General features: G+C 40.3%; 1 protein-coding gene across 2 annotated transcripts in view; it reads left to right on the top strand.

Annotated features, from left to right (window-relative positions):
• The window catches only part of LOC142405555 (ubiquitin-conjugating enzyme E2 E2), a 224,549-nt gene extending 197,645 nt beyond the window's left edge, over nt 1–26,904 (top strand). Inside the window, exons 5-6 of one of the 2 annotated variants that reach the window (XM_075493151.1) lie at nt 315–462; nt 25,495–26,904. In XM_075493151.1, the coding sequence (XP_075349266.1) occupies nt 315–462; nt 25,495–25,592 (246 nt within the window). In that variant the 3' untranslated portion in view covers nt 25,593–26,904. The remainder of the gene's footprint in view (nt 1–314; nt 463–25,494) is intronic. The other variant, XM_075493150.1, reaches the window with a different exon arrangement.
• The last annotated feature ends 324 nt before the right edge of the window (nt 26,905–27,228 follow it).

A 27,228-nucleotide genomic window follows, 5' to 3' on the forward strand; every position in this document is an offset into this window, starting at 1 on the left:
AATAGCTTTTTTTGGCCCCATACAAAAATAATGAGATCAGTGAGACAAGGCAAGAGGAAGTTGGGGAAATGTGTCCCATTCTCACCTTGCACAAACCAGTTCCACTGCTGGCCACAGGTGGAAGAGGCAAACTTTATTTTCTTTATTTTCTTATTAATATCCCTATCTTGCCCAGTCTTTAACTGACAGTAGCAGAGTACTGTCATTTCAACCAGGAAAGCAGATTGTTAGTTCATATAATTTTTTTAATTGCTTAATAGACATGTAATTATTGGCTTGAACACCGTTGTACTTAGACATGCTGTCTTTTCTAGGTAACATTTCGGACAAGAATCTACCACTGTAATATTAACAGCCAAGGCGTCATCTGCCTGGACATTTTAAAAGACAACTGGAGTCCAGCATTAACCATTTCTAAAGTTCTCCTCTCCATCTGCTCCCTCCTCACAGACTGCAACCCGGGTAAGACAAATTAACTTTCACATTCACGTTCATTCACAGTTCATATTCGGTCAGCTACAAGATGTGGTCAGTGTGCTGTTTTACTGCTACCTACTGAAAAAAAGGCAAAAATGTAAATTTTAAATGCCATTCGTTTAAATTAAGACATAGTATAGAAAGAAAGCACAATTTCAGGAGCTCAAGTGCATTTTTAGTACTTGACAATAAAAATCTTTTAATTCAAAAAGTCTAATCAGTAGAAAATACCTTGTAGTAGGCACTAATTTGGATATTACAACCAGGATATTAGTACCAAGAAATATTAATGAGTTAATAAATATTGAAAAGGAAAGCTTTAATTTAAATATGCTGATAATATGGTCTCTGAAAAGAATATTAATAGTACTGACAATGATAGATGTCTAACACAGACTCTACAAATAATGAAAATTAATTTAAATGAGGTTTATTCAATATCCTGGACAGCCAGTATGAGTATTCAAAGCAAGCTGTCATTCTTATTAACTAGCATAGCACTTAACCTCTTCCCTCAGCTCTTTTAGATTTGTTTTCTGCCATTGACCACTAGATCTGTAATTTCCACTTTCTCTTACCCTATTTGCCAATGAGTGATTCTGACTGCAGCCTTGGAAAATCATAGTATATAGAAATTATTAAAGAATCATTAAAGAAAAATTAAGTGATCTGTTTACATGTTGTGAGGGTTGTTGCTGGTTTAATTTTTATTGTACACTTCAATATTTTTTTTTAATTTGCCATCTGGTTTTTAAACCTTTAGGTTTCCTGTTTTTAAACTTTTCTCCCCAACCAAAGAGCTAAAAATTGCTTTGCAAAGGACAGAATGTGAGACTGTTGTGTAATCAAGGGCTGAGTCAAAAGCTGTAACAGAAGACTGAATTATTTCCGAGCTCAAAATAAGGTGAAAGTGGGCCAAAATACAATTGACTGTTCTTATTTTCATGTGGGTTTGTTACTGTATATAGTGTTAAAACCCGTGGCATTCCTTCCAGCTAAGAGCTGGAGTGGTAAAGGAGCCCTGTGTTACCATTTGAGGCACATTTATTTCAGGTGTGTTGGATGCTCTCTGCTTACGTTTCTGAAAGATTGACTTTGGCTAGTATCTACCCCAAAATATGCAGAGGTGCCTACAGGCAGTCAGGCGGATGGATGACAGAAGTGTAAAGAAAAGCAAATGAATATTTGCTCATGTGTCTTAGACACCAGGTGAAGAGCTAGAGACGCTGCAAAGCTGTGTTGGGATTGAGAAAATGGCCATAAGTACGTGCTCATTTGTGGTCACCTCTCTTTGGAGGGATACGGTCAACTTGAAAGCTGGCCACTTTCCAGTAGTGATTTGAAATTTAGAAATTTACCACCTCTGCTCTCTCAATCTTTTTCTTTCCCTGAGACTATTTTACAGAAACTGTCAAACAACAGTTTTAGCTGACCAAGTGTGCGAGAGGAACACTGAAAATAGTTACCCATAATATATTATCATATGCAACAAGTTAACATGCTAAAAACAAGAGGTTATTCTTCCCTTCAGTTTCTTTCGGATAGTAGCCATAAGCATTGTCATGACCATAGTAAATAAAACAATTTTATGACGTTTCCTTTTCAAATGTTCTCTTTAATTACAAAGTAGTTTTGGACTTTGTTACTGCTTCATGTTAAAATTTTCCTATGATTTTTTAAGGAATGAATGCAATTTCTTAATTTGTATTGTGAATTCCCCTCTTAGGAGGAGCTTATGGCAGGTAGATGTGCAGTCATTTTTGCCTTCCTTTGAGATTGCCTGATGCTGAGTCATTTTTGCCTTCCTTTGAGATTGCCTGTTTCGTGTTAGATACTTTTTTTATAATAAGTGAACTTTGAATGTTAGTGAGGTACAGAGAGAGGTACAACAGAAGGCTTGCGAAAACTTACAAGTTCTTACTTTTCAGTGTATTGCCTAATATGCTACAGCCTGTTCTGGTTGTACTGCTTGTACCATTAATTTTTTATGACATTTTATCATTAACAAATTATTGGTTCCATGCCGTCCAGATTGAACATGACAGGTAGACAGACAGATAGATAGATAGATAGATAGATAGATAGATAGAGATATACATCACTGATATGTATATCACTGAGATACCTATCACTGAACTATATCACATATATATGTACGTATATAGATACAGAAACATGCATATATGTATTTTCCTCTCTGTCAGCTGGGACTAGTTTTCTAATCCCTTGGTCCTCTCTTCCTCTAACTAGTCTGCCCCTTTCTAAAGGCAAAGACCCATCAGGGGTCTCGATTTGATAAGCAACTCTGAACTCTTTGTTCACCATTCATCAGCCAGAAGCAGATCAGGTCAAATGGAAAGGCAACACTGAATCTCCCACAAACATAAACACTTGGGATGGGCGAGTTTTCCGCCCCCAGCCTCTCTGAAGGGAAAAATCAAGTATCAGTTACCCCCTAGTCTTACATTTATGCAAATCTTCATTAGAACAACAAATAGCAGTAAGAATGGCAGCTAATTAACCCTCAGTCATACACAGTGATTAAACGGAGCTGGAGCACAGCTGCAGCTTCATTGGCAAGCGCTGCTATTCTTCTCCAGCAGGCTGAGCAAATGAAAAGAGGTATTTGCTCCTGCCGCTCCTGTCATTCACACAGTAATCTACAAAAGCCACGGAGAGAGTCGCTTTCCTCCCCGGTTATACATCACCACCCTTTGTTCCCTATCACTCCAGGCAGGAGCGAGTTTGTCCTTTTTAAACAACTAATACAATCCTTTACTCATAAGCTGCCTCAGACCCTTCAGTCCTGATTATTATTAATTGTCTCTATTTTGCTTGGCAGGATCAGCCAGTAAACTGTGTTAATGAAATGTCTGAATTTTGTAACAGCTGGCTGACTTTTTCGTGGGGGGAAGGGGTGCTGTAGAGTTTGCGTATGAGTGAACATGTGTGAATTATCTGGGAGTGCGAGAGAGCCAACTGGAATGGTATCAGAGAGATGGGAGAGATGATGGGATCCACTAGCATTCAATCCGGGGATTCTTCTTTTTCTTTAAGGTGGTACTCTGGGGCACTGCACGCATCTCTCTCGACAAAGCAGGGTCCCAATCCTGTAAATATTTTGGCACGTGCATGAGCAGCCCTACAAAACCTGATAGATACATTCATCTGCATGAAACCGAGTACGTGAGTAAGTGCTTGTAGGCTGTGTGCTTGAGCGCTGAAAATACTTCCAGTGTTAGCTGCTGGGGCTTGCCTACATGGGCAGTTAGTTATTTCAGAGTAACTCCATGTGTGGACACTCCGCTCTTTGAAAACGTATTAGGTCAACTCATGAAAAAACTGTCTTAGTTGGAGTAAAACTCAACTGTACTTTAAGTATTCAAGCGGAGCCTGGGGAGTGTAAATTCCCACACTGCCTTAATCCAAAGGAGCTTTCAAGTGTAGATGGCCCCTGGGGGTTTTGTATTTTTACTGAGCTCCAAGTATGAAAACAAATTAATTATTTTTATATTTAGAGAGCTGGTGATGCTGATCTGGGTTGAAATGCTTACTGTTCTCCGTTGGTCATTGCCACCTTAGCCCTGCCAAAGGTTCTCGAGCCCCAGGAAAATTCTCATTTGCAAATGCTTCAGAGAAAATAAATTGAAACCTCGACAAGACTGCGCTGCAACTTTTTCCTTTGCGTGGCCTCCTTTTTCTCACATTCGAAGTCTGAACTTGGCTGGCCTGATTATCCCTGATGTCAGAACACTCTTAACATTGAATCATGTCTGCTTAATAACACGCGGCTAAGCCTTGACTAGGACATCAGAACAAAACCTGCTACATCTCCCTCACACTAGCCCCTCCACTTCTGGTGTCATCCTCCGCCTCTAGCTCCTTGCCATTCTTCCCGCACAAGTTCCACAGCCAGTGAGGATTTTATCTCTCGATCGTGCCATTGACATTCCCAGACAGAATGCTCCGGCGCTGCCCCTGCCGCTGTTCCCCGTGTGGCAAGCCGTGCCTGGCTGCGAGCTCCCGCGACGGGGCTGTGCCCGGTGGTGCAGAGAGAGGATAAGAGGGCAGCCTCAGACGCGGAGCAGCCGCAGCATTGCTTTCCCACAGATGTGCCCGCTTAGGCTGAACACTCGCCTGGCTGCTGGAACCATAAAAACTGCTGAGGGGCTCTACAGAGCCTCGCTTGCTTTGCTCTTTAGAAACCGCTGCCTGATTTCTAGCCTGAACTGACTCACGGAAAATTTATACCCACTTGTTTTTAAGCAACTCTTATCCTATAGCTTAAGTGACGGATTTCCTGTTTTTCATTCCCGACGTATTAATGAAGAACCATCCTCTTTCCTCCTGGTCTTTATTTGCTGCACACTAACCAGACCTGTGTCTATTAGCCTCCTTCCATAAGAGAGGCTTTCCATTCCCCTGCTCATCCTCGCAGCCCCCTCCTGCCCCTCCATCATGCTGCAGTCATCCTTCCTCAACGCGCCTGACTCGTGGGGAGTTCATCGGGGCATGAGGCATGGCTAGACAGTCTAACCCGCTCATCATCACCATCATCCAGGTCGAAATATTTACTGCTCCCCATTGGATGTCCCTATCTCACTGGCAGCCCTGCGAAAGGTTATTTCTTTCTTAGCCCCGTCCCCTTCACTGTTTGTCTGCTTTCTAACCCAATTTAGTGAAATGATGGAGAAAGGAAAAGGGAAAGGGAAAAGGGAAAGGGAAAAGGGGAAAAGGAAAGGGAAAGGGAAAGGGAAAGGGAAAGGGAAAGGGAAAGGGAAAGGGAAAGGGAAAGGGAAAAGGAAAGGGAAAAGGAAAGGGAAAAGGAAAGGGAAAAGGAAAGGGAAAAGGAAAGGGAAAGGAGAAGGAGAAGGAGAAGGAGAAGGAGAAGGAGAAGGAGAAGGAGAAGGAGAAGGAGAAGGGGAAGGGGAAGGGGAAGGAGAAGGAGAAGGAGAAGGAGAAGGAGAAGGAGAAGGAAAAGGAAAAGGAAAAGGAAAAGGAAAAGGAAAAGGAAAAGGAAAAGGAAAAGGAAAAGGAAAAGGAAGGAAGAGAGAGCAAAAGAAAGAGAAAGCTTTTGCTAGGAAAGGGCAGTAACTTCCGGCAAAGGAAATGCACAAACTGACAGCAATAACCACCTCACCTGGGTCAGCACTGGCCGGGTTAGTTGGTCTGACTCTGCTCTGAGATACTTCAGTGGCATATTGTATTAGCAGTGTAAAGCTGCTTGTCTCTTCTTGTCCTTTAAACCCACCAGAAAGTGTGAGACAGTTTGTGCAGTGTTACATGGAAAGTTTGCTGTGAACATAGTTTGATTGAAGTGTATGTGTCCTCACAGTAAATGTACTTATAAAGTAAATGAGTTGGACAGATACCGCTACATTACTTTGATGTGAGCCCCATCAATTTTTATAGAAGTTGCAGTTGCTCAGCACGTCTGAAAAGTGGACTGCTTATGTTAAAAAACTTTGCAACGCATATTGTGGTTTTCAAATATAATGTACCTCGGTTAGAAGTATATGTGCTGGTGTTTTCCAAGTGCTGCCATGAATCATGAATTTACTAGATGGTTTCATACTCTGTTAACCCATGTTAAGTAATGTGGCTGTGCATTTTAATGACTTACATTTATCTAAGCATAGATAAACGAAGTCAAACAAGATCCTAAGATTATGGGGATCTTTACTTGTCTCACTAAGGGACACGAGACATGCTTTCAAGCTTTCTTTATATGAGTCATCCTTATGTTTTGCCTTTATCTTCCCTAGAAATTTAATTGTTTTCATCACAGAGTAGGTATAACGGGCAATTTTGGATAACATACTATTGTTGTTTTTCTATTGCAATTACAAGTTATCCATGTGGTTTGGCATGATTTGGGTTTGTCTAAATTTTCTGCCAAAAAAATAATAACACCCTTACCTGCACCTGCATGAGGGTGCTGGTATTTAGGAAACTTTAGAGATGGGATGCAGTTATTACGATACTCTTTTTACTTTTTCTTTTTTTTTTTTTCCTTGTTATTTTCCTAAAGGTTTGTAAGGTTCTGTACTCTTACTGCTGAGAGTATAAAATCCCAGTCCTGTCAGCCTTTGCAGAAAAGGATTCGATAGTGTAATTTAATGCATATCTTTGATCCTCAATGGGATCTGAAACAGCACTTTGGAGAGTGACTTTTCAACATAAGCATAAAAGCCTTAAAAGCCTGAATGGTATTTGCCCTGCTACAAAGCTGCTAGAATTGCTGCTGTCTGTTTCCAGGACCTTTGCAAAACAGGAGTAGGTGGGGAGATTTAAGTCAGACAACGTGCAAGGGGAAGAACTGAATTAGCGTACTGTCTCGATTTCTCAGCCCGTTTCCCTTTCAGCCATCAGTGTACACTTTCGGAGGGAAGTTGGTGTCCTGCTGCAATGCCACTGCCCCATCCCTCAGCAGGTTTGCCTTCAGCAGCCTTCCCCGAAGCTCGCTGTTGGAATTACTCGGGCCAGGGTGCATACCTGCGTGCCTAGCAGGAGGCCCCAGGCTATGGGCACAAGCGCAACCTGGATGGATCTGGTGTTTCGAAAGTTTGGAGCGCCTCCAGATTTTGAATTTGTGGTAGTATTTGTGGTAGTATTTAGGAAATAAATAGGAAATGTGGAAATGTGGTAGTATTTAGGAATTTGAATTTGTGGTAGTATTTGTGGTAGTATTTAGGAAATTTAAGCTTCATCCAAATGCTTGTTTGTAGCAATTCCTTAATCTCTACCGATTTGCATAAGGTATTGACAGGCAAATCTAGATAGGCCAGTTAAGGAAGTCCCTTGCCATGCTGCCAGGAGCTCCTGCCCCTGCACCACCCTTGGAATTGTCTTCTGCACACCCCAGGCAAAGGGAAGTAGGTTCATTTGAACCCTCTCGGGAAAACCCATCTCCCACTGGGAGGCGGAGCGAGGCTGCCAGCCTTCGACGTGACGCCCACTGACACGCTCCATTCTCTTGACTCTGCACTGGGGTGATCATCTCTGGCGCAGGGGCGGTAACATCCAAAATTGCCACGGCCACTTGCAAAGCGAGCGTGGGTCAACACGTTAGGTTCCACAGGAATAGCTCTGTTTTTTCAGCCGATAAGCTCCAGCCATGCCAGCATGCATTTTAATACACTAATAGATGTCCACTGTATCAATAAAAAAGATCTATTTTCAGAATTACTGCGAGATCTGAAAGCACTAGCCTGTCCAAAAAAAAAAGGTTTAAAAATAAATCTAAGGCAGCTTAATAAAGGAAAATGTAACATAGCTGTAAAAATAAAATCTGTTCCATGCTGGAGCATTTGGCTCCCAGTGAGGATTTGGCTGACTTGTGGTCACAGCTCTGCTGTTTGGCTTCCACGTTCGACCTTTAAAAGGGCTACCCAGCCCCGGGTGATGAAGAACAGGTCTGTGCCCCTCCCCACTCAGCAGACTGGCTGTATCTTTTTCCTCTGTTTTTCTATATATTTTGATCTAAGAGGAATCATGTATGATGTTTTTCCTCATCTGGTGCTTCTCCATAGCAGAGGCTGCTTTCTGTCAGTGCCAGTTCACATCAGATGTTCCTTCTTCAATTTTTTAGACTTCCCAATTATCTTTCCCTCTTTTCCCCTCACCTCCGGTTGTGAAGTGACTTTAGAAACTCTGGATGACAGCAAGTTCAAGGTGTCGTGGTTTAAGCCCAGCTGGCAACTAAGCCCCACACAGCCACTCACCCACTCCCCCCAGTGGGATGGGGAAGAGAATCGGAAGAATAAAAAAGAGAAAACTCATGGGTTGAGATGAGAACAGTTTAATAGGTAAAGCAAAAGCCGCGCACAGAAGCAAAGCAAAACAAGGAATTCATTCACTCCTTCCCATGGGCAGGCAGGTGTTCAGCCATCTCCAGGAAAGCAGGGCTCCATCACGCGTAACGGTTACTTGGGAAGACAAACGCCATCGCTCCGAACGTCCCCTCCTTCCTTCTTCTTCCCCCAGCTTTATGTGCTGAGCACGACGCCGTATGGTGTGGGACATCCCTTTGGTCATTGGGGTCAGCTGTCCTGGCTGTGTCCCCTCCCAGCTTCTTGTGCACCCCCAGCCTCCTCGCTGGTGGGGTGGGGTGAGAGGCAGAAAAGGCCTTGACTCTGTGCAAGCACTGCTCAGCAGTAACCAAAACATCCCTGTGTTATCAACACTGTTCCCAGCACAAATCCAAAACATAGCCCCATACTAGCTACTGTGAAGAAAATTAACTCTATCCCAGCCCAAACCAGCACACAAAGGATGAGCCACTTCTCATTTTCCTCATTCTTGTAATTTTTTTCCTTAAAGCCATAATCTGCACATTTTGCTACTATCAAAAAACTTTGCTTTGAAGTCCAATCTGATTTTTTTCCTTGCCATTTAGCAGCTTAACAGCTTTGTTCAGTTTATCACAAAGGACTCCTAGTCTTTCCTGTGTCCAAATATATTCTGTACTGGTTTGTAATGAAATTTTGTTTCCTTTTAGAACATTTTCTCAAGATGTGTAGAAGGCAGAAAAATCATAAATAGTCCTTCTGTAATAATCCAGAACATATTTGAGTACATTTGTCAAATGTGATGAATATTCTGGAAAATGACTGAAATACTTCGAAGCTGGCAAAACAATATTTAATTTGTCCAATTTTATGAGGCTGGCTAACCCCTGCTACTTTGATTCTTCCCCGGCACCCACAGGCTACCAGGTGCAATGTCACAGCACAGTACTATCAGACATACAACAAAATAATCTCATTTTGCCATATATCCTTTTTGTAAGCAGCAGAGGGTTGTGTAAACAATGAAATTGCTCTGTTGTCTGAGATTATTTATATTCTTTAGCTTGGAGCGGTTTTTCCCTTTTCTTCAGAGTTTGTATACCGTGCTCTGTCAGGAAACGGGCAGGTTTCTGGGCTGTTTCAGCACAATGGAAAATGCTCTCTTTGTATCTGGAGCAGGAAAATATTCTATACCGTGTCACTCAAGCATGGCAACAAGTAAGAGACGGTGAACGAAAGTTAGAGCGGCGAGGAATCAGTTCACGTAGTAATGTTTTTTGGTTTGTTCTAAGTTGCAACATAACCTTTCTGTCCCTTTTCAAATCTCTGCCGTGGGTTGTCTCCAGATGAAATGAGCTTGCTCCGGAGGCTTTTCCTTAGCAAATACAAAATGTAGCGTGTGGCTGCCCTGCTATCTTGGTGCTGCTGGACTGGGAGCAGAGTGGATGGGTACACGTGGCTGACTGTTTTACGTAAAGGCCATCGCAATAAGTTCTCCGAAAGGATGACGAAAGGAAAATGCAGCACAAAACTGATGGGTTTTGTTCTGCTCTCAGTGAGTGCAGAATGACAATGTCAGGGGCAGGATTGCCTTGGGGAAAACCCGTCACCGTCAGCTCATTCGTATGAGCAAAACGATCCCATCAGTTGCAACAAAGTTCTTTTTGCCAGAAAGTACCTATTTATTTTTAAATACTGTATGTTCCCCTGCCAGTTTTGCAGAACCTGGTATATATTTATTGAAGTAATATGTCCATATTTGGACTGATCGGATCATATATTCTACAGCTGATATTTACAAATCCTTGACAGTCTATCAGTGGTTTCTCTTTCCGTTCCTTTTAAAAGATACTGTACTATACTATCTGTACTGTACTATAGCATGTATACTATAATAATTGCTATTCTACAGCTTGAATCTGTTTCTCATCTTCTGAGCTGGGCACACAGTACCAATATGGTAAAGGCGTCTAGGCACCTAAAGATGCCAGCAGGCGGCCGGCAGGGTTTTCAGTACTTCCCGTGGGATTTAGCCATCCAAAGTCCCACGAGGAGTCTCTCTGCACTGCCAGGAGGAGACTTTCTATACATCTGGTCTTTAAATATTTGCAGACACATACACCTATCTGTGTTAACCTCTGTGGCCGTGATCTATAAATATGAAATTAAACATATGTAAATGCAAGCAATGCAGCAGCACATTATGAGAATTACACATAGATAAGCATTGAAAGAGAATTAATTCGCTTTGCCATAAAGAGCTGATGAAAACGTTACAAGATTTTGTTCTTATCAGTTGACTAAGTCCCCTCAACATGAACCCATGACTGTGGGGATTATTATAACAGCAGGAAAAACATTTGTGAACTGTCATCCCTTTAGTAGTTCTCAGGAAAATATGTCTTGGAATATCTCCTAATTATGTGTGCAGGGGGAGGAGGCTTGGCTAGGGATTACTATTTATGTTGGCCTAAATCTTTGCTCTTTTCAGTGGCACATTGACAACACCTTATGGGTAGAAGAGCGTTGTTTGTGAGCATAGAGGCACTTCATGTGTTTAAATTTAGGCTATTCAAAACTCACAAGATCATTAAAAAGATTAACACAACTATAGAAGTAAGGTTGTTTAGAAATACTTTTAGTTTTAAACCCCTCATTATGGTTTCAGAGGTCTACAGGCTGTTTAAATAATTTTTTCCCTGAAAAGTGTCTGGGTTTATTTACATAAGAATTTTGGTGGGTATATGTAATTTAGAAAGTGAATGGTACAGATTACTTTTTAAAAATAAAATGTGCAATCTGGATTTTGTGGTATCCAAGGCATAAAGCAGTCACTAGCTATAGCTCCAGATACCAGTCACACACACACTTATCCTATTATTGTTTTATCTGATGAATCTGTAACTACAAAGAATAATCACTAGAAGGAGGAATATAGTCATTCTCAAGCAGAAAACCAGTACTACTTGGTTCAGTCAGGTATGTTGCCTGTAACTGCTCATTGCTCAGTGGTTCAGTGAAAAGTGTAAAATTCCCTCAAAGCACTTTACTCATACAGTAATATACTAGAAAGGAAATTCCCTCCTAACCACAGCTAACGATCAGATTATGTGTTGAAGCATGAGCAGTAATAGCCTTTGCAATGGTAACTTAGCTGGTGCCATGACTAGTGTTTTTTCTAATTCTTTTTTAATATTCCTGAATTACCTTCTAATATTCCTACACTATATTCTTGGATGTGTTTAACTATTTGGTGTATGAAGCATCTACTTCCTTTTAACTTTTGCTAAATGTGCTGGGTTTTTGTTTGTGTTCCTTTCTTACTATGGAAAAGATAAGCAAGACCACTTTTTTTAATAATCTTCTTTACGAAATTACCTGTCACATCTTATTTTGTCTTTTTTTTCCAGAAGAAATAAGCTTAGATTTCAACCATTCCTTAAACGGGAAAGGTTTGACCATGCTGCTAATGATTTCTTGTCCTTTTCAATAAGTTTTCTACTCCTATTTTGTTTTTATTTAAGACAAGGTGAGAAAAATTGAACTTCAGACATAACAATACCCAGCCGTCAGTTTATTAAATGTCATTTGATTAAATCAGAGACTGAGTAAAATCCAAATCAGTAAAGAGGCTTTGTACATCTGTGTCAAGAAGTAAATGTAAAGGGATGTAATTCACACTCATGAGAGAAACCAGTCTTGTCGCTACCCTTAACTGTTCCTAATTTTTATTATTCCTCAAAAGGGGCTTCTAGGACATACAAAATTCAGTCTTATCACAATATGGAAGTAAAACTGGAAAAAAATACACCTGGCATTTTGATTTATTTTTACATAAAGCTTATAAAAGCTATAAGATAAATAAATATATATACAGGGGTTTTTAAAGTTTGCACTTCTGCTCCAGAAACACAGGGTTTCTATTACCTTAACCATCGTTAAATTAAAAGTACTTGAGAAAATGCACGAATGATGGATGCTACAAATACAAAAGGTTACAATTCATTTTCCTTCCAATAAACATGTGTAATTTAAAATAGTACCAGCGGAGGTTTCCTATGCCCTTTACTTCAGAGAGAAGACAGGTAATTTAATGCATACACATAATAAATCTTTGTGTGAACTGAGACCAAAATAAGTCATCAATGTTAAATGTTTAACAATGTGAAGTATTTAAATAAAGCTATTAGTTATTTCTCATATATAAAATGTAGAATCCTAGCTTAATTTGAATGAATTCCAAGATACAAAGTAAACTGCCTTTTACTTTCAAAATACACTCCAATCGTTTACAGTCATTACATGTATTTTCTTTGTTTCATGCAGGTTTTGTCTAGCCAATACAGACATGTCCTTAATTACATTGGAATCTTTTGAACCAAGTAGATGAACAACACTTTTGGGTTTGACCAATTCTACTGGATATATTTTCTCACTAATAGAACTGTGTATATTTAAGGGAAAAATAGTTAAAACTAGAAAATCAATAGATTTAGACATCACATTTACCTGTATTCCTACACTTAATTCTCTAATCTCATAATAATTTAATCTAATATTCATTATTCCCAGTTAGTACAAATAGCTCAAATCTCAGCTGGAATAAACCAGCATCAGTCCCGCTGAATTTTTCTACCCCAGATTTTTCATTTAGACTTTGTTCCATTTTACTAAGTGGGTTTTTGGGGTTATTTTTCCCCCTCTGTACCTTTTTTAACACGAAGGCAAGGACAGATTTTGAAATTTCTTGCCATATGTTTCTAACTGGCTATGAACCACCTTCAGGACCCTGATTAGCACAACTATTTTTAAGGCTGCTTCTTCCTGTTCTTAAAATACAATTATTCTTGTTTCACCATAGAAATCACAGTGTTCCACATTCTTTAAGCTCCTGAAAAGAAGCCTGCTACATTTGGCGCTCTAACAGATTCACAACAAGAATGCAGAGTCAGTCCTGAAAAGCAAAATTTATGATCCTAGATATAAGTATGTTAGCTATTAAATCTTTTAGTCTCTCACTTTCTTGAGTAAGATTTCAGAAATCAGTATTCCCGAGTCGTTCAGATTCTACCTTCAGAGATGATTTACACTACTGCAAGACATATCTCTTTTATTTTGCATGGCTAATTTTCTACATTATTCAGCAGGGGAGGAGGAAACGCTTGTTTGGTTTTTACAGTTTTGCAGATCTATCAAAGGAACAAATAAAACAAATTATCTGCAGTGTGTGTTTCAGAATCCCTATTTTCACAGCAAATTAAGTTCAGGTGCATTAACTGGAGTAGCAGACAGTTACTTAAATAGCAAAATGTATGGTGTAATTGTCCCAAATTTAAGGATGGGCTGTACTGTAAGATTTCACATTCATATGAGATACAGAAATAGAGCTCTGATTAGTAAATTGTTTGTAGAATTTTCCATCTTGGAAAAAGGCCCTTCTATGGAGCGGAGCATTTGCAACTTTAAGATGAATTAGATTTCGGAAAATTCTTAAGGGCTGAATCCTCATTGCTTGGGTCTTTATAATACCGATTAGATAAAGTGGCATGAAGGTAGAAGTAACTGTAAGACACAATATTACACCAGCAGAAGGAATGCCTTCGTGACCTTCCATGTCTTTTCCATCTCTACCTTGTATAGCTTTTTTCTGCAGCTCAATCTTAGGACTTTTTATGCCGACACCTGAAATCATTTGGCAGAGTGATTATCATTTAGTCAGGCATGACAATGGAGTCAATGTGACCTCTCACACAGGAAAGACAGGATTTCCAAATAAAGTTCTTTTACCTGTTACTAAATATGAAATTATCGCTGTAAATATCATAAATTCAATCTTCATTCAGCGTTGCCATGTAATTCATTGCAACTAATCCAGGAGCTAAACCTGCCTACATGATGAATGCTAATTATTTTGTTTAACCTGTTTTTCCTTCTAGTCCTATTAGAACCTGTTTGTAATTAAGCCTAATTATATTCATGTCCTGAAGTTAATTTAGAAGTGGATAGTCCATTTGGTTACTAAAATGAGGTTATTTTCTCACTCACCTGCTGATTCCTCAGTCATTGCCAGAGCTCGCACCACCCTGCTCCCTTCGTATGCTATCCCACGTCACCTCAGCGTTAAGCCTCCAGCAATATTGCCGTAACCAGCCTGTGCCGATCGTCGGGGCAGGATGGCACTCTGGTTTTCATACTTTCTTGAGCCACTGTGTGTTGGTACAAGCATCTTCCTTGGATGCCTCTTTTAGGGCAGTAGTGCTGCAAGGTCTGCAGCACTCGAGGGATCAGACTTCACCACTCTGGACTGTCAGAAACCTGTCAAGTGTACACGTTAGCAGTGAGACTGACTCCAGAGGTCCCTGTCCCATACTCTGCTGAGATGGCACCTATCGTCTCCTACATTTATAGTGCAGTAACATTTCGGGACACCTCCTCCAGAATAGTATGGACCACAGATGCAGATGGCAACGTGAGGCACAGTCCCAACACGCAATCACACAACCAGGCTCGAACAACCCATGCCTGCAGTCCAGAAAAGCCCCAAGAAGCCAGCCCCATCAAAGACAGCATCTGGGCCGTACCAACAAAAATCCCAAACCAATTAGTTTCCAGGCATTTTCCTTCCACTGCCTTTTGAGGCAGATATAAACTTAGACACATCTGAGCCAGATACAGCCTGTGACTTCTTTCCACATGTTCCCTGGAAGAAAGGGAAGTATAGGGAGGGAATGGAGAGGCCTGACTATATTTTAAGTTATTATTGCCTAACAGTAAGAAGTGTGTTAATGCAAGGCACACCTAAGTTCCTATTGCTGTTCCAAGGGATGTTCAACTTGCCAAGGGATTTCAGGCCCTGGCCTATGAAAAAGAGTCCTATTGGCCTTTAGTAGGGATAAAATTCTTCACCAGCCCCCCGTTTTGTAAATACAAGCCTCTTGTATTCTTTTGACATTTTGTATGGGATTCCTAATAACAGTTTTGGATTTACATGTGTCAAATTAATGAGATTTAATAGGACGAGAAGGAGAAAATCAGATTAAACCAAAATAAGCAGCAATCATAACATAATGTAGGCTTTTCTAGTTACTCCAAGGATTAATTGCAGTAAAGGAACAAAGGGGTAGATTCAAGAGCAGGATTCAGATGACTCCTGCATCTGACCTAAAATGATCCTGATGTGTTTAACTTGAAGATTTTGGTATTGCTCACATTCAAACTCTTCTCCTAAAAGTGAAGTTGCCTTTAGGACTCGTTTTCCTCTCAGTGTCTAAATGCCACCAAAGACCAGACCATGCAGTAACACTTCCTTCCCTCCCTGTCCCCTGGGAATCCACATGGTAAGTGGATCCTATTGGACATCCCGGGTTTCTTGCAGAGTAATCGACCTTTGGTACACGTGATTATAGGATGTCTAACACTGCATAAAGCATGGTCACAGGGAATGCCTTTACACCCGGTTGCTTTGGGATTAAAGTGTTCGTTCGGGATGTGTAAGACCCATAGTTCACTCCTTTGCCTGGAGATGGTGATTAGTGGGAAGTGAGAAGAGACAAATTCAGAAGAAAACTGGCTCTTTTTTCTTTAAATGAAAGAAATGCTAAACACACTGGAATTCCTATGGAATAGCTATCCCTCCCGTAGTAAATCTTCAGACAAAAAAACATCCACAGTGTTTTTCTGAAAATATAGTTATGACCCTATGGATACATGCCAGTTACATTATGGATCTTAGCATTTTGGTTGCTTGACAACATTTTGAGGTCCGAGCGCTGCGATTCCCTTATTATCCACTCACAGTCATCTTCCACAAGGTAAATGCATATTGCTGTAACTTTTTCTGCAAATTGTGTCAAGCCACATGCCATGTAATGTCTTTCATATCAAGTTCTTATTTACTAACACCTTTTTATTAATTTTTTTCTAATAACAATGTTTCTCAGTTGAGTTCATCATTACGAACAGATACATTGCTAATGTATCTGTGCTTTTAATTTTGAGACGCATCCAAGCATCAAAGTGAAGTGTGTTATTTCAGAACTTTAATTGTTCCAGCATGCTGACACTTCTAGTAGGCGCAGGTTCTTCCTTAATTAAAGACAACTCTTCAAGATCAGTACACTGTGCCTCGTTGATCCATGATTGCCTCAGCTAACTCCCAGTCAGCCAGTGAAGTTTATAGAAAGCCTGCTAAAAACTGAAGACTGAAAAAAACCTTACTCTTTAAACAAGAATGATTTCCCTTGGCAAGATACAGAGATGAATCACTGCCAACGCTTTCCTTTAAGAGCCATGTTAATAAAATTGGGCCAGATAATACTCCTTATTTCTGAAACATCTTTTTCTTAGGCAGTCTCATATTTCACACAGATCTGTGGTAGGTAGCCTGACAGCAATCAAATGCAAGTCTAGAAAGAGGAATGAATTTCTCCTTCCATGTATCCAAAATGGGTATTTTAGTAAATGGATGTTTTCTAAACTGGATTTGCAGAGCTCTTTCATTTTTGAAGATAGGTAACATTTTTCTCCAGACAACAGTTTGGACATTGGAATCAAGTCATACATGCCTTAATATTTGTGTAACTTCAATCATTGTACAAACTAACAGAAGTCAGATGTGTTTCTGACAATTCTACAGAGCTCAAAATGTGGAGTCAAGTAATGGATTTCAGTCTCTTTACAATATACGTCTATACAGCCACATTTACCACAGTATCCAGATACCTCGCAATTTTTAGCATATTTATTCTCAGACTATCCTGGGCGATGGAGAAGCATTAGTCCAGTTTTACAGATGGGAAACTAAGGCACCACTGTGCCTTCCCACAGATGGGAAACTAAGGCACCCCTAACTTTCTTGGAGTCATCATGACTACTTGCAAACCGTGAAGACCAGGAAGCACTCCGGAGTTTCACCTCTTGCGAGCAGTATGACATGACCGCTTCCCTGCTGACCTGCCCAGACGTGCACCCTGCCTACACCTTGGCTGTACAACAGAACGAGACCTCGGGGTCTTCCATGCTTTATCTCACCCTCTCTTTCTCCTCCTGCACCTGCTCTGATTTCTTCCAGGAAAAGGACTTTAGGTATATAGCTAGAGAGGTAGCTGAGGGCTGGATGATTGAGTGGCCAGGACTATGGGGTGTACTGGTGAACACACTTCATAGGAAGCCTGGTACAAAACTGTAAGTCTCCGTTAGCACAGTGACCACTAGGTTGGCTTTCCTATGTGGGAACAAAAAATTTAGGCAAACTTTTGGCTTTAAAATTACCCAGTCTCCAAGCTACAGTATCTAGCACAGCTTTCACTTAGTTCTCTAGATGCAGAGGTGGTTAGTGTAAACATTCGGATCCATTTCCAAAGATTGTGTCTCAAGTTCTTATGCATCTATCCTGTATTTCCTTATTTCCCATCCTATACCTGGAAAGACAATCCTGGGTTTTACCTGAAACTGACAAGTGACATAACAAAGCCAGCCTTTGTTTCTTCTGACTCCAACACATTCGATCACCATGTATCTAAGAATGCTATGTCAAAGGATATCTTACGGAATCCCTTGTTATTTTACTTCGGTGGGAACAACGCTTTAAGGTCATACCGTTGTCCACTTTGTCCAATCCATGCCAACCATAGTAGCCAGCCTAATGAGGTACATGAGCTCTAAGGCGATTTCAGCAGGCATATTTTGATGTTTTAGCACACTGGTGTAGCCTTTATATATCAGAATTTTTCTGTTGAGTATTAGGAAGTGACCAACCAAATCTGCAAAACTAGTTCCTGAAACGAGTTCAGGAGAGAGTTCATTGTACTCCATATCATATGATTTCTGCTATAAACTGTAATTGCTAAAATGGATATTAACTTCACTGACTTCTTTCCTAGTAGATATTAGACCTTTCTAGAACTTGTTCCTTTCTTCTCTAAGGATTACCTTTTTTCTTTACTGAAACAATTCATTTTATTTGTTCTCTTCTATCATTCTTCTGTACAGTTTTCAAAGAGCCTCGTAGATGGATAAATACATTCTAGATGGATTGTTGGAACTGTGATTTTATGAAAGTCAGAAATAAATTGTAGTTCAGCTTGTAGGATGTCTAAAGCAATTCAGAGCCCTGCTACCGCGCTTTGTTCTGACTTGAATCACTCTGTTGTTCCAGTTCGTACGCGTGTGTTGATCAGACTTCCCACCGCGAGGCTAGTTTTATTGCCGCACAAACAGGGATTAGTGCTGCGCTGCACTCGTTTTCACTTGTGCCCTGATTTTAAGCACTCTTTTCCAAGGTGAAAGGTTAGTGGAGTAATTCAGTGTGCCACTTCACCTGCCTCTGCCTCCAAAGAATTACTTAGTCTGTGCGCTATTATTAATGATAGCAAAAGAGAGCAACACTGCTGCTGTACGATCACTGAAGGATGCCATGATGCATTTCACAGACCTCATTTTCCACATCAAGACTCACAGTACCCTTGACATGGTCTTCTAGGAGTTCATTAAGTTTAAAACAGGTGACATGTGGCAAACTATGGAAACTTCCTGAGGCAAAGTGACACTATAAATAAAATTACTCACAAACAATTCATCTTCTCTTAATCCCTTCCTCTCGGAGTATTAAATTGTTCCATGACATACTTGGTATAGCATGTCTGACACTGCTTTTGTCTGCAGTTTTCACTGATCAGTCTTCTCGTAACACTAGCCCGAATGCCACTGAAAACAACATAACAAAATACGATTAGAAACAAAATAATTTTTTAAAATTGAATTTAAGGATGTTTTTGGTGTGCATCAAGCTGTCAGGATTTGCTGTTAAGAAAACCGATGTTTCAGTGAATTATTAAGTTTCTGCTTTTTCCCCCCAATCTTAATTTTTTTTTTAGTGTGCCTTTTGGGACCTATTTCTTAAAGGTTGGTACAATATTATAAACCACAAAAATTGGATTCAGAAAACTTGGCTTTCACTACAAGCCAATATGGGAATGTATACTGTCTTGCACTGCTATTTGCACTGATATCACCAAACAAAATATAGTTTGGGGAGGTTTAATTTTGGGGTAACCAATCCTGCTTGTGCTGCTGTATAAAGATGACTCCAAGGCAGCTATCCTATAGATGACATACAGAGCACCTGGACTTTTCCTAAAAAAAAAAGCTCAAAAAACCCGAGCACTCCCAATTTTTTAATTCGAAAAGCAATACAGCAGAATATTTGCAAAGAGAGGCAGACCTAAAAAAAAATTTGTATTCCATAAACTAAAACCTCTTCTAAATGTGTAACTGAAGTCCAAATAACTAAAAAATTTCTTGTTTGTTTTCTTCTGCATTTCACACAGCCTGCCCAAAGAAAGGAAAGCAGATTTAATTTTCGGTGACTGATGTTTCAGAACAGGTAGTTCCATAGAGCTTCTCAATGGGATGCCTCTCACAGCTATGAGAAAGGAGTCGTCTATAGCTCAGGAGACAGAATAAGACCTTTCAAGTTGCACCTAACCTTTGGAAATTCTTCCAGTTTAATTCTGCTTCTTCAGCTGGAGGCCAGCTCTTTCGAATTCCCCCTGATACAGAGCTGAATCTAAACCTGGACAAAAAAAAAAAGTACATTGTAAATATTTGGCTGAAGAAACTGTGAGATTTTTATAGGGCTGTGGTTTTTTTAGTTTTTAAGGTGCTCCAGAAATCTTTCTGAGAACCCACTTGTGATGGTGTAATAACTGCCTCCATCAGCTGTTCTCTATTAAAACTGTAAAATACTGCAATAGAAATATAATTCTACTTTATAAATGCTCATAAAAATATATATATAATGCACACAAACACCTGTAATGTACATTTTAAGTCTAAACGTGTGTCTCTCTAACCATGTTGGCACTACCAATTGGATTTTCATTGCATATCATGTGGCTGATGGAGAAGGCACATTGAAATCAAGCTGTTAAACACACCATCTCCACTTTTTATTTCACTAGAGTATGTTTGCTGTATTTTTAAAAGAGCATTGAAAAGCCCAGGAGATGAATTCTGCTCTGAAATTGCCATTTGCTGACATAGAAATAGCTGTAAAAATACAAGCAGAGAAAAATACAGTATAGCAATATATTTTCATTTATTTGGGGGAAAAGTAGTTTTAAAGAAGAATTATAGTCTGTCTTCTGAATGATAAAGCAGTATAACTAGCATTAAACACAGCTGAAATTTTGTAATGACCAAACCGCAGCTCATCCAAATCCCCAATAGCATTAACTCCCTAGAATTGGGCTGTAAATTTGATTAGCCTTACAACAGACATGAGATACAAATGTTCTTCCTTATACAGTCATATTAAGTGGCTGCAGAAGAAGATGACAAGGCATTGTAGAGCAGCACATCCAACCTTTTTAAGCTAGGGACAAGCTCCAGCTCGCCCAGCTTTCAAAACTACATTTAAATACAGGGCGATTTCATGAATTCTGATATAACATGAGGATTACATATGGTGAGGTGAGGGGGGATTTAGCAGCTGCAGTCTTCCTGTAAATCATCCAGAAGCTTTTCTACATACTTTAGTTCTCTTGATTGACATTTTCCATGTAAGCTGCATCGCTGAACCTTAGCTTCTGCTCATGCTTGTTTAATTTTGTGCTTTTTTACATATTTTCATTACTCTTGCGCTGCCCTCTAACGTGAAATTTGATGCTGTAACTCCTGGTGTGTTCCAGTTTTACATGGAACTAATCAGGTATTGGATAAAAATTTTTCTTTAAACAAGCTAAAGGTTATAGAGACGTCATAGGGCAGATTTCTAGAAGTGAGAGTCAGGGTCTAGAAGGAACAGTAAATTATGAGACCTTAAAGATTTCCAGGTCAACAGAGTTGCAGCAACTTCTCTGGTGAGCTGACGGTGTGCGCCACGGCACGACTCTCCACGCGTGGCTGTCGCAGCCAGCACCACCCGCAACGCTGCTCCCGGGTTTCGGTGCTGCCGAGCAGGGCACGCGATCACTCTGCCTCGTCCTGGCTTCTCCAGCCACCGACACCCGCAGGGCTGGGGTGTCCATGCCTGCCCACCGGCAGGGAAGGAGCTGTGATGGTGGTGCCACCGTCGGGTGGTGCCACCGTCGGGTGGTGCCACCCCGGCTCTCAAGCCAGGCACGCTGTATCTGGTGATCCCAGAGGTCCCAAGTACCCACCTCCTGCCAGGCCAGGAGTTGTAGAGTTTTGCTGTTATTGTTATTAATTTATTGTGGTTTTATTTTCATTTCTTTCACTAGGTTGTTCTGATAACACATTTCTGGCGTGGCTTTATATTCTGATCCTCTGGTTTTCGTTGTCGTTTGGACACAGGCCCATTTGGAGTGAATTTCTGAACTGAACCCTGATTCACTGATGAATCACGCTACTTCTAAAAAATAAAAGAAAAAGCTAGAGTGGTTTACTAGTTATGGGAACAAATTTCTAACATCGAGAATAAAACCACAGATACATACAAATGGAAAATAAGAAACAGTTTTATGGTAATGAGAAATGGAAACACAGGAAAAGTACCATTATGAATTTTGAGATCCAGTATTCCTTTTTATCTCTTAATTAGACAGTTTACACAGCAGTTGTTTTATAAATACATATTTGGCCCTACTAATGGAGATTTCACAATACTCCTTAAATAGTGCAGCCTTGGCTGAGAACCAGGTGGTGCTCAGCCATATGCTACTTAGTTTAGGGGGTAAATGGGAACTATTGTTTCTTCCTCATATTTGGTATTTTGTAGGACTTGGACACTATAACCAAGGTTCGTGCATGTTGGGAATTAAATCTTCTAAATGTTTCAATTAAGGTGCTTCCATTTGTCTTGTAATCTCCATTTTATGGCCCATCCCTGTGAACTGCATAGCAATGGTGACTCATGACTCATTAAGTGTTGAGAGATCTGTCTCCTTAGGCCTGCCGGCTGGCTCCTTCCTCCACCAGGGACAATATGGCTTGGGCCTGAAGCTGCCTGGCTTCATGCAGGTGCAGAAAGAGCCCGTTTGCATTTCTGGAGTTCACATGCCGTCCTTATGTCCGCCAGCACAAATGCGGTGTGCTGCACCGAGTTGGCCAGTCTGCCACTGGTTGGGTGGCTCTGATCGGTTGTGCCTCCTGATGGTTTTACGGCTTCACAGAAACTGCTAGAATAAGCTAGCTCTTCAAACACCTGTTGAAGAGTCCTTCTTAAAGTCCTCATAAATAACTAAGTGTAATGACAACACACGTCCAGACCCTCTGACAGGGATGTGAAATAGCTGGTTTTTCTGTTTCTTCAGTTTGGGGTCTCAAACGAGCAAGTGGCTTTGCCAAACTGTGGGTTTGTTCTTTTATTCAATATTGTTATAACCAATAAAATGTATAGCCAAATTGCAAAGAATAATGTTATTACTGTTATTACCGAGAGCACCTTTTAGTAGCGTCCGCTCGGCGGCTGGCTGTGGGTGCAGCTGGTCCTGCTCATGCTACGGCAGGCAAGGACTGCTCTTCGCTTCAGCAATCCTGCTTCGCACAGGCAGACACTGACGGAGGGAGGCACTGACTTGAGGGAAGCACCCCGAGATGGTCGTTGATTCACAGGTCACTCCCTTGGTGGAATTTACACCTCTTGGTGGAATTTACACACTTACAACAAAAGCTATGTAGACCTCAGACATCTTGCAGGTCATCACCTCCACTCTTTCCCCAAATGCCAAACAAAGCACTGCAAAGACAAAGACTTGAACATATGGATAAATAAACAGCCCAGTTCTCTACATTACTGGACTTCAAGAGATTTCCCCACTTTCTTCTCAAGAACTCCTCTTACTGATTCCCCCACCCCTATGTAGTAGAAAGTAGACACCCTCCCATGCTGGGAGGAGGTGAGAGGAAGAGTCTGTGCCTTCCAAATCCTTCCAAAGAGGTACGTTGTTGAAATATTTCCTTGGTCCCAAAAGGAGATACAGATGGAAACCCACACTAGGAAACCAAACATTGTAATCTATCATCCAGGATTGGGGATAATGATATGATCCTCGGTACCCTTTCAGTATATCAAGGAAATGGATTTACAGTTCTCAATGTGAAGGACACGCTTTCACAGAAGCATTCATCCCACACATAAAAGACTTTCAGATTTGAGCTGGCTAAACCTTTACTACAGCACAACACTTTTCACTGACTCACATAAGATTTTATAAAGGTCTTAGCGACAGCACTTTAAATATGTACTAAACCTCATTAAGCACTTACCGCATTCCAGATGATAATGCCATGATATTCTTGCAACCCATCAGCCAGATGCCTCAGAGGCCAAAGCCCACCTTTCCCAACAGCATGAAAACTGGCACATTCATTGAATTTAGCTCCAAAGATTCCTTTCAAGTTCAACCCTTAGTCTCCATTTCTCCACGGATCTATGAAGGTGTTTCTTCGCACACTGGTGTCGCGTCCAAGGAGGGTGTGGGAAGTTGCAGCAGCGCTGTCAGGCTCATCCCCGAGCTACGTTACACTATGACAAGGTTTCCCTGTGGATAGTCCCTAAATTTTTTGCCAAGAGAAATTTTGCCCTTTCCCATTGCCGAAGTTCCCCATTTACCCTGCAGTGCTTCTCAAACCTCATTCCCACCATGAACAACTTTGCACTTCTTAGGTACCCGTAGACTGTTAGCCTCCTGTTTGCACAGAACAAAATCCTTCCAGTAATCCCCTATATAGTTCTTCTCCTTGGCTGAGGAGTTAAAGGTGATATACTTTCTAGTCTGAAGCTTTTAAAATGGATCTTAGATCAGATATGCTTCTTTGACACTCATGCATGTAAAAATAGCAAAGCCCAGGTCTCGGTGACCTCCTCTGGATATATTAAGATATTAAAGGTAAGCATATGCAGTAAGTGTTTGCAGGACTGAGACTACAGGGACTTAGTACACCACAGTCACAGTGATAACTTGCCTTACTAATTTAGTAGGTGCAAACTTAAGATTCAAATCATGGGCTCTTCCTGAAAGTAGCGAAAGATTTTTTCGCTAGATATTATTCAGTAATACTCAGTAATGTTGGCAGTAAGCCAATCAATTGACTTTTGGCTAAACCAGCATGTTTCTCCTATCATAAACGCTTATCATCAACAAACAAACAAAAGAGCCCAGATTTACTCTGCTTTGTGGAAGCCCTGACATCTAGTCCCGGCAATTTCAGTGGTTAATAATGTGAACGCCACACTCAGATTACGACTGTACTGGGGAAGCCAGGATTCATATTGTTCAATGGCACCATCTTCAGTCAACTACAAAGCTGATTATTAACTGGCTTTAATAAGAAGTCATGTTCATCTGTCCTAAGTCAGGAAAAAACACGGTATCAGTGCTTCTGAACTTGCACAGTGTGGTGGTACAATCTCAGGAAATTTACTGTTGCAGAAGAAATATCAATGGGTCCCCCCAGAAAAGGGAAAATCTCTATACATTTTGTCTGCTGTAAACTGAGAAGAGAAAAATGGTGATGACATACTGTCACTTCTGGGAAAGTCTTGTCTTTGTTTATTTTTCTGAGAGGGCTGATTGGTTTTGTTTAATTATTTGTGAAGTAATTTGTAGATCCAGATTAATGTAAAAATACTTTTTCAGGTTGTTTCTTCATTTTGGAAATACCGAAATAGCTTGAGAAGACCAAATCGTGCAGCATTCTGGCCATATAAATGCTCAGAAAGATCCCATAAATTAAATACCACTTCCCAAAGTCTGGAATTAATTTTTGCTGCTTTGAAAATAGTACTTACTGCCCTAATTCCTGATCTTTCTTCATGCTTCAAAACTAAAAGTATTCAAAAATTACTTCAAAAATTTAACCTGATAATAGAATTAGAGCCCATCCTCTTCTTAGGTGTTAGTATAGATATTTGTGGGAGCCTAATACCATAAATAAATGATGTAGTATGTTTATTCTTATCACCTGAAAGCCAGTTTTAGCTCAAAATAAAATTATTGGAACATTTGTTTGTGAGGCAGAATTTTAGAAAATGGTTTTAGTTATATGTTTACCAGAAATGTATAGCTAATTGCCAGCCAGCTCCTCCCCATCTTCTTCTTCCTTTCTTCCTGTATGCATGCGTGCTTTCAAAATGGGACTCAAATATGTAGGCACCGTGTTCTTACAGTTAAACCTAAGAGAACTGAATGAATCTGGATCCAAGAATGGCTTTTCCGTCCTTCGAAGGCTGACGACTATTTCACGGTTTGTGTTTCCTTTTCAGCTGACCCCCTGGTTGGAAGTATTGCCACTCAGTATATGACTAACAGAGCAGAGCACGACAGAATGGCCAGACAGTGGACCAAGCGATATGCCACATAGGAGCCGACTCTAGGATTTGCTGGACCTGTGCAAGCACATTCACTAAGTGCATCAATAGCCCTTCCCTTCATTCTTATTTTTTATTAAATTTTGAACCATTTTGTGACAAAAGGTTGTCCTTACTTTCTTTTTGGTTTTATTTTTATTTTTATTTGTTTTGGGTTTTTTTGTTCTGTTAACTTGAAAGTTGTTTCCCTCAAATGTAGACAGGGAATTTTGGTTATCAGTGCAAAGAATGTTGGATCTGTACTAGTATAGAGCTTTGTCACAAAGCTTTGTATTAATGTGTGGGGTTTTTTTCTTTCATGTGGTTTTTGGGAAAACAAACAAATTCAGAATTATATCTCGTTTCTACTTAAATGTAGTGTTTAGGGTTATTTTTTTGTACTGAAGTCTTTAATGGTGGGTGCATGCTACTGGGAACAAGTTTTGTATAAAAGCTTAAAATCAAGAATCACTGTGCATTACTAAGACTGTGTTTATCACTAGCCTTCTGTTTCCCACACAAAAGGCTATTGCATTGAACAAATTAATATGTATTTTGATTTACTTAAAAAAAAAAAGTGCTTGTAAATTTCTTAGGGACCTGCCACTTTTGACTGTGGATCAGTTGATGTACACTTGTATTATTAAAGCACTCAATAAAACACTGTGGCTGATAAATGCACTTCTTGCAAGACGGTGCTTTTGCGTTTGTGCAGTATAGGCTGCATCGGCCTCACATAATACAACTGCAGGTTAAGAAACTATTTTAGACCTAAACTATTCATTTCTTCTCAACATTGCATTTCTTAACTTAGAATTCTTCATTGTGTATGTCTTTCATACACAAACATCCCCCAAATTTTAAGGCCTTTCTTTTGCATGCCAGTGCTCAGCTCAGCTATTCTGAAGCCTCTTGCTGCATCTTTTATACTATGGCTTCACTATATCCATCTTGTTACATTTAAAATAGTTGGCTATAAAAATAGCCTTGCAGTGAAAGCAGAATATTGATGATGATTTTATACGGCAGGCCTCATTTTGCCTTTCTCCAAGCTCTTTAATTGTAAAAGCAACTGTTATTTAAAAAAATAAAAGAAGGTTTTCGATGGGAAAATTGAGCCCATTGCACCAATCATTCCCAGCACGTTCAATGGCAAGGGTATTTCTATTCAGATTTGACCTTCAGGCTAATTTTAGATATGCAGCCATAGAAGGAAAACTTCTACTTGGCTAAGGAAATGTGTGGGTGTTGTGATTTGAAAATATATACTGTGGTGCTGATATCTAAATGTTCTTTGTGTTGCAAGGCATATTGGAAAATCCCTGTCTCATATAATTAAACGTTACAGATGCTATATACAGTGCTTGCCTGCCTTCTCCCCTCTCTCCTTGCCTCTTATGTTTAAAGAAGAGCCTACTTAAAGAACATACATTACAATAGGGACAGTATAAAGATACAGGGAGACCCAATCCCATTACACTCCAACGCAGTCCAACCGTCCTGAAAACTAAAGCAGTTAAGATGACACCATAGGGCCTCCACGCCAACCACTGCGCTGCTCAGCATTTCCAGGCTGGTTAGTTTTTCTCTCAGCCATTTGCTAATAACTGAACAGATGTACAGCTTGGATCTACTGGTCCTCTGCGTGAA

The sequence above is a fragment of the Mycteria americana genome, chromosome 2, assembly GCF_035582795.1.
Source record: "Mycteria americana isolate JAX WOST 10 ecotype Jacksonville Zoo and Gardens chromosome 2, USCA_MyAme_1.0, whole genome shotgun sequence".
In the NCBI taxonomy this organism is placed as follows: domain Eukaryota; kingdom Metazoa; phylum Chordata; class Aves; order Ciconiiformes; family Ciconiidae; genus Mycteria; species Mycteria americana.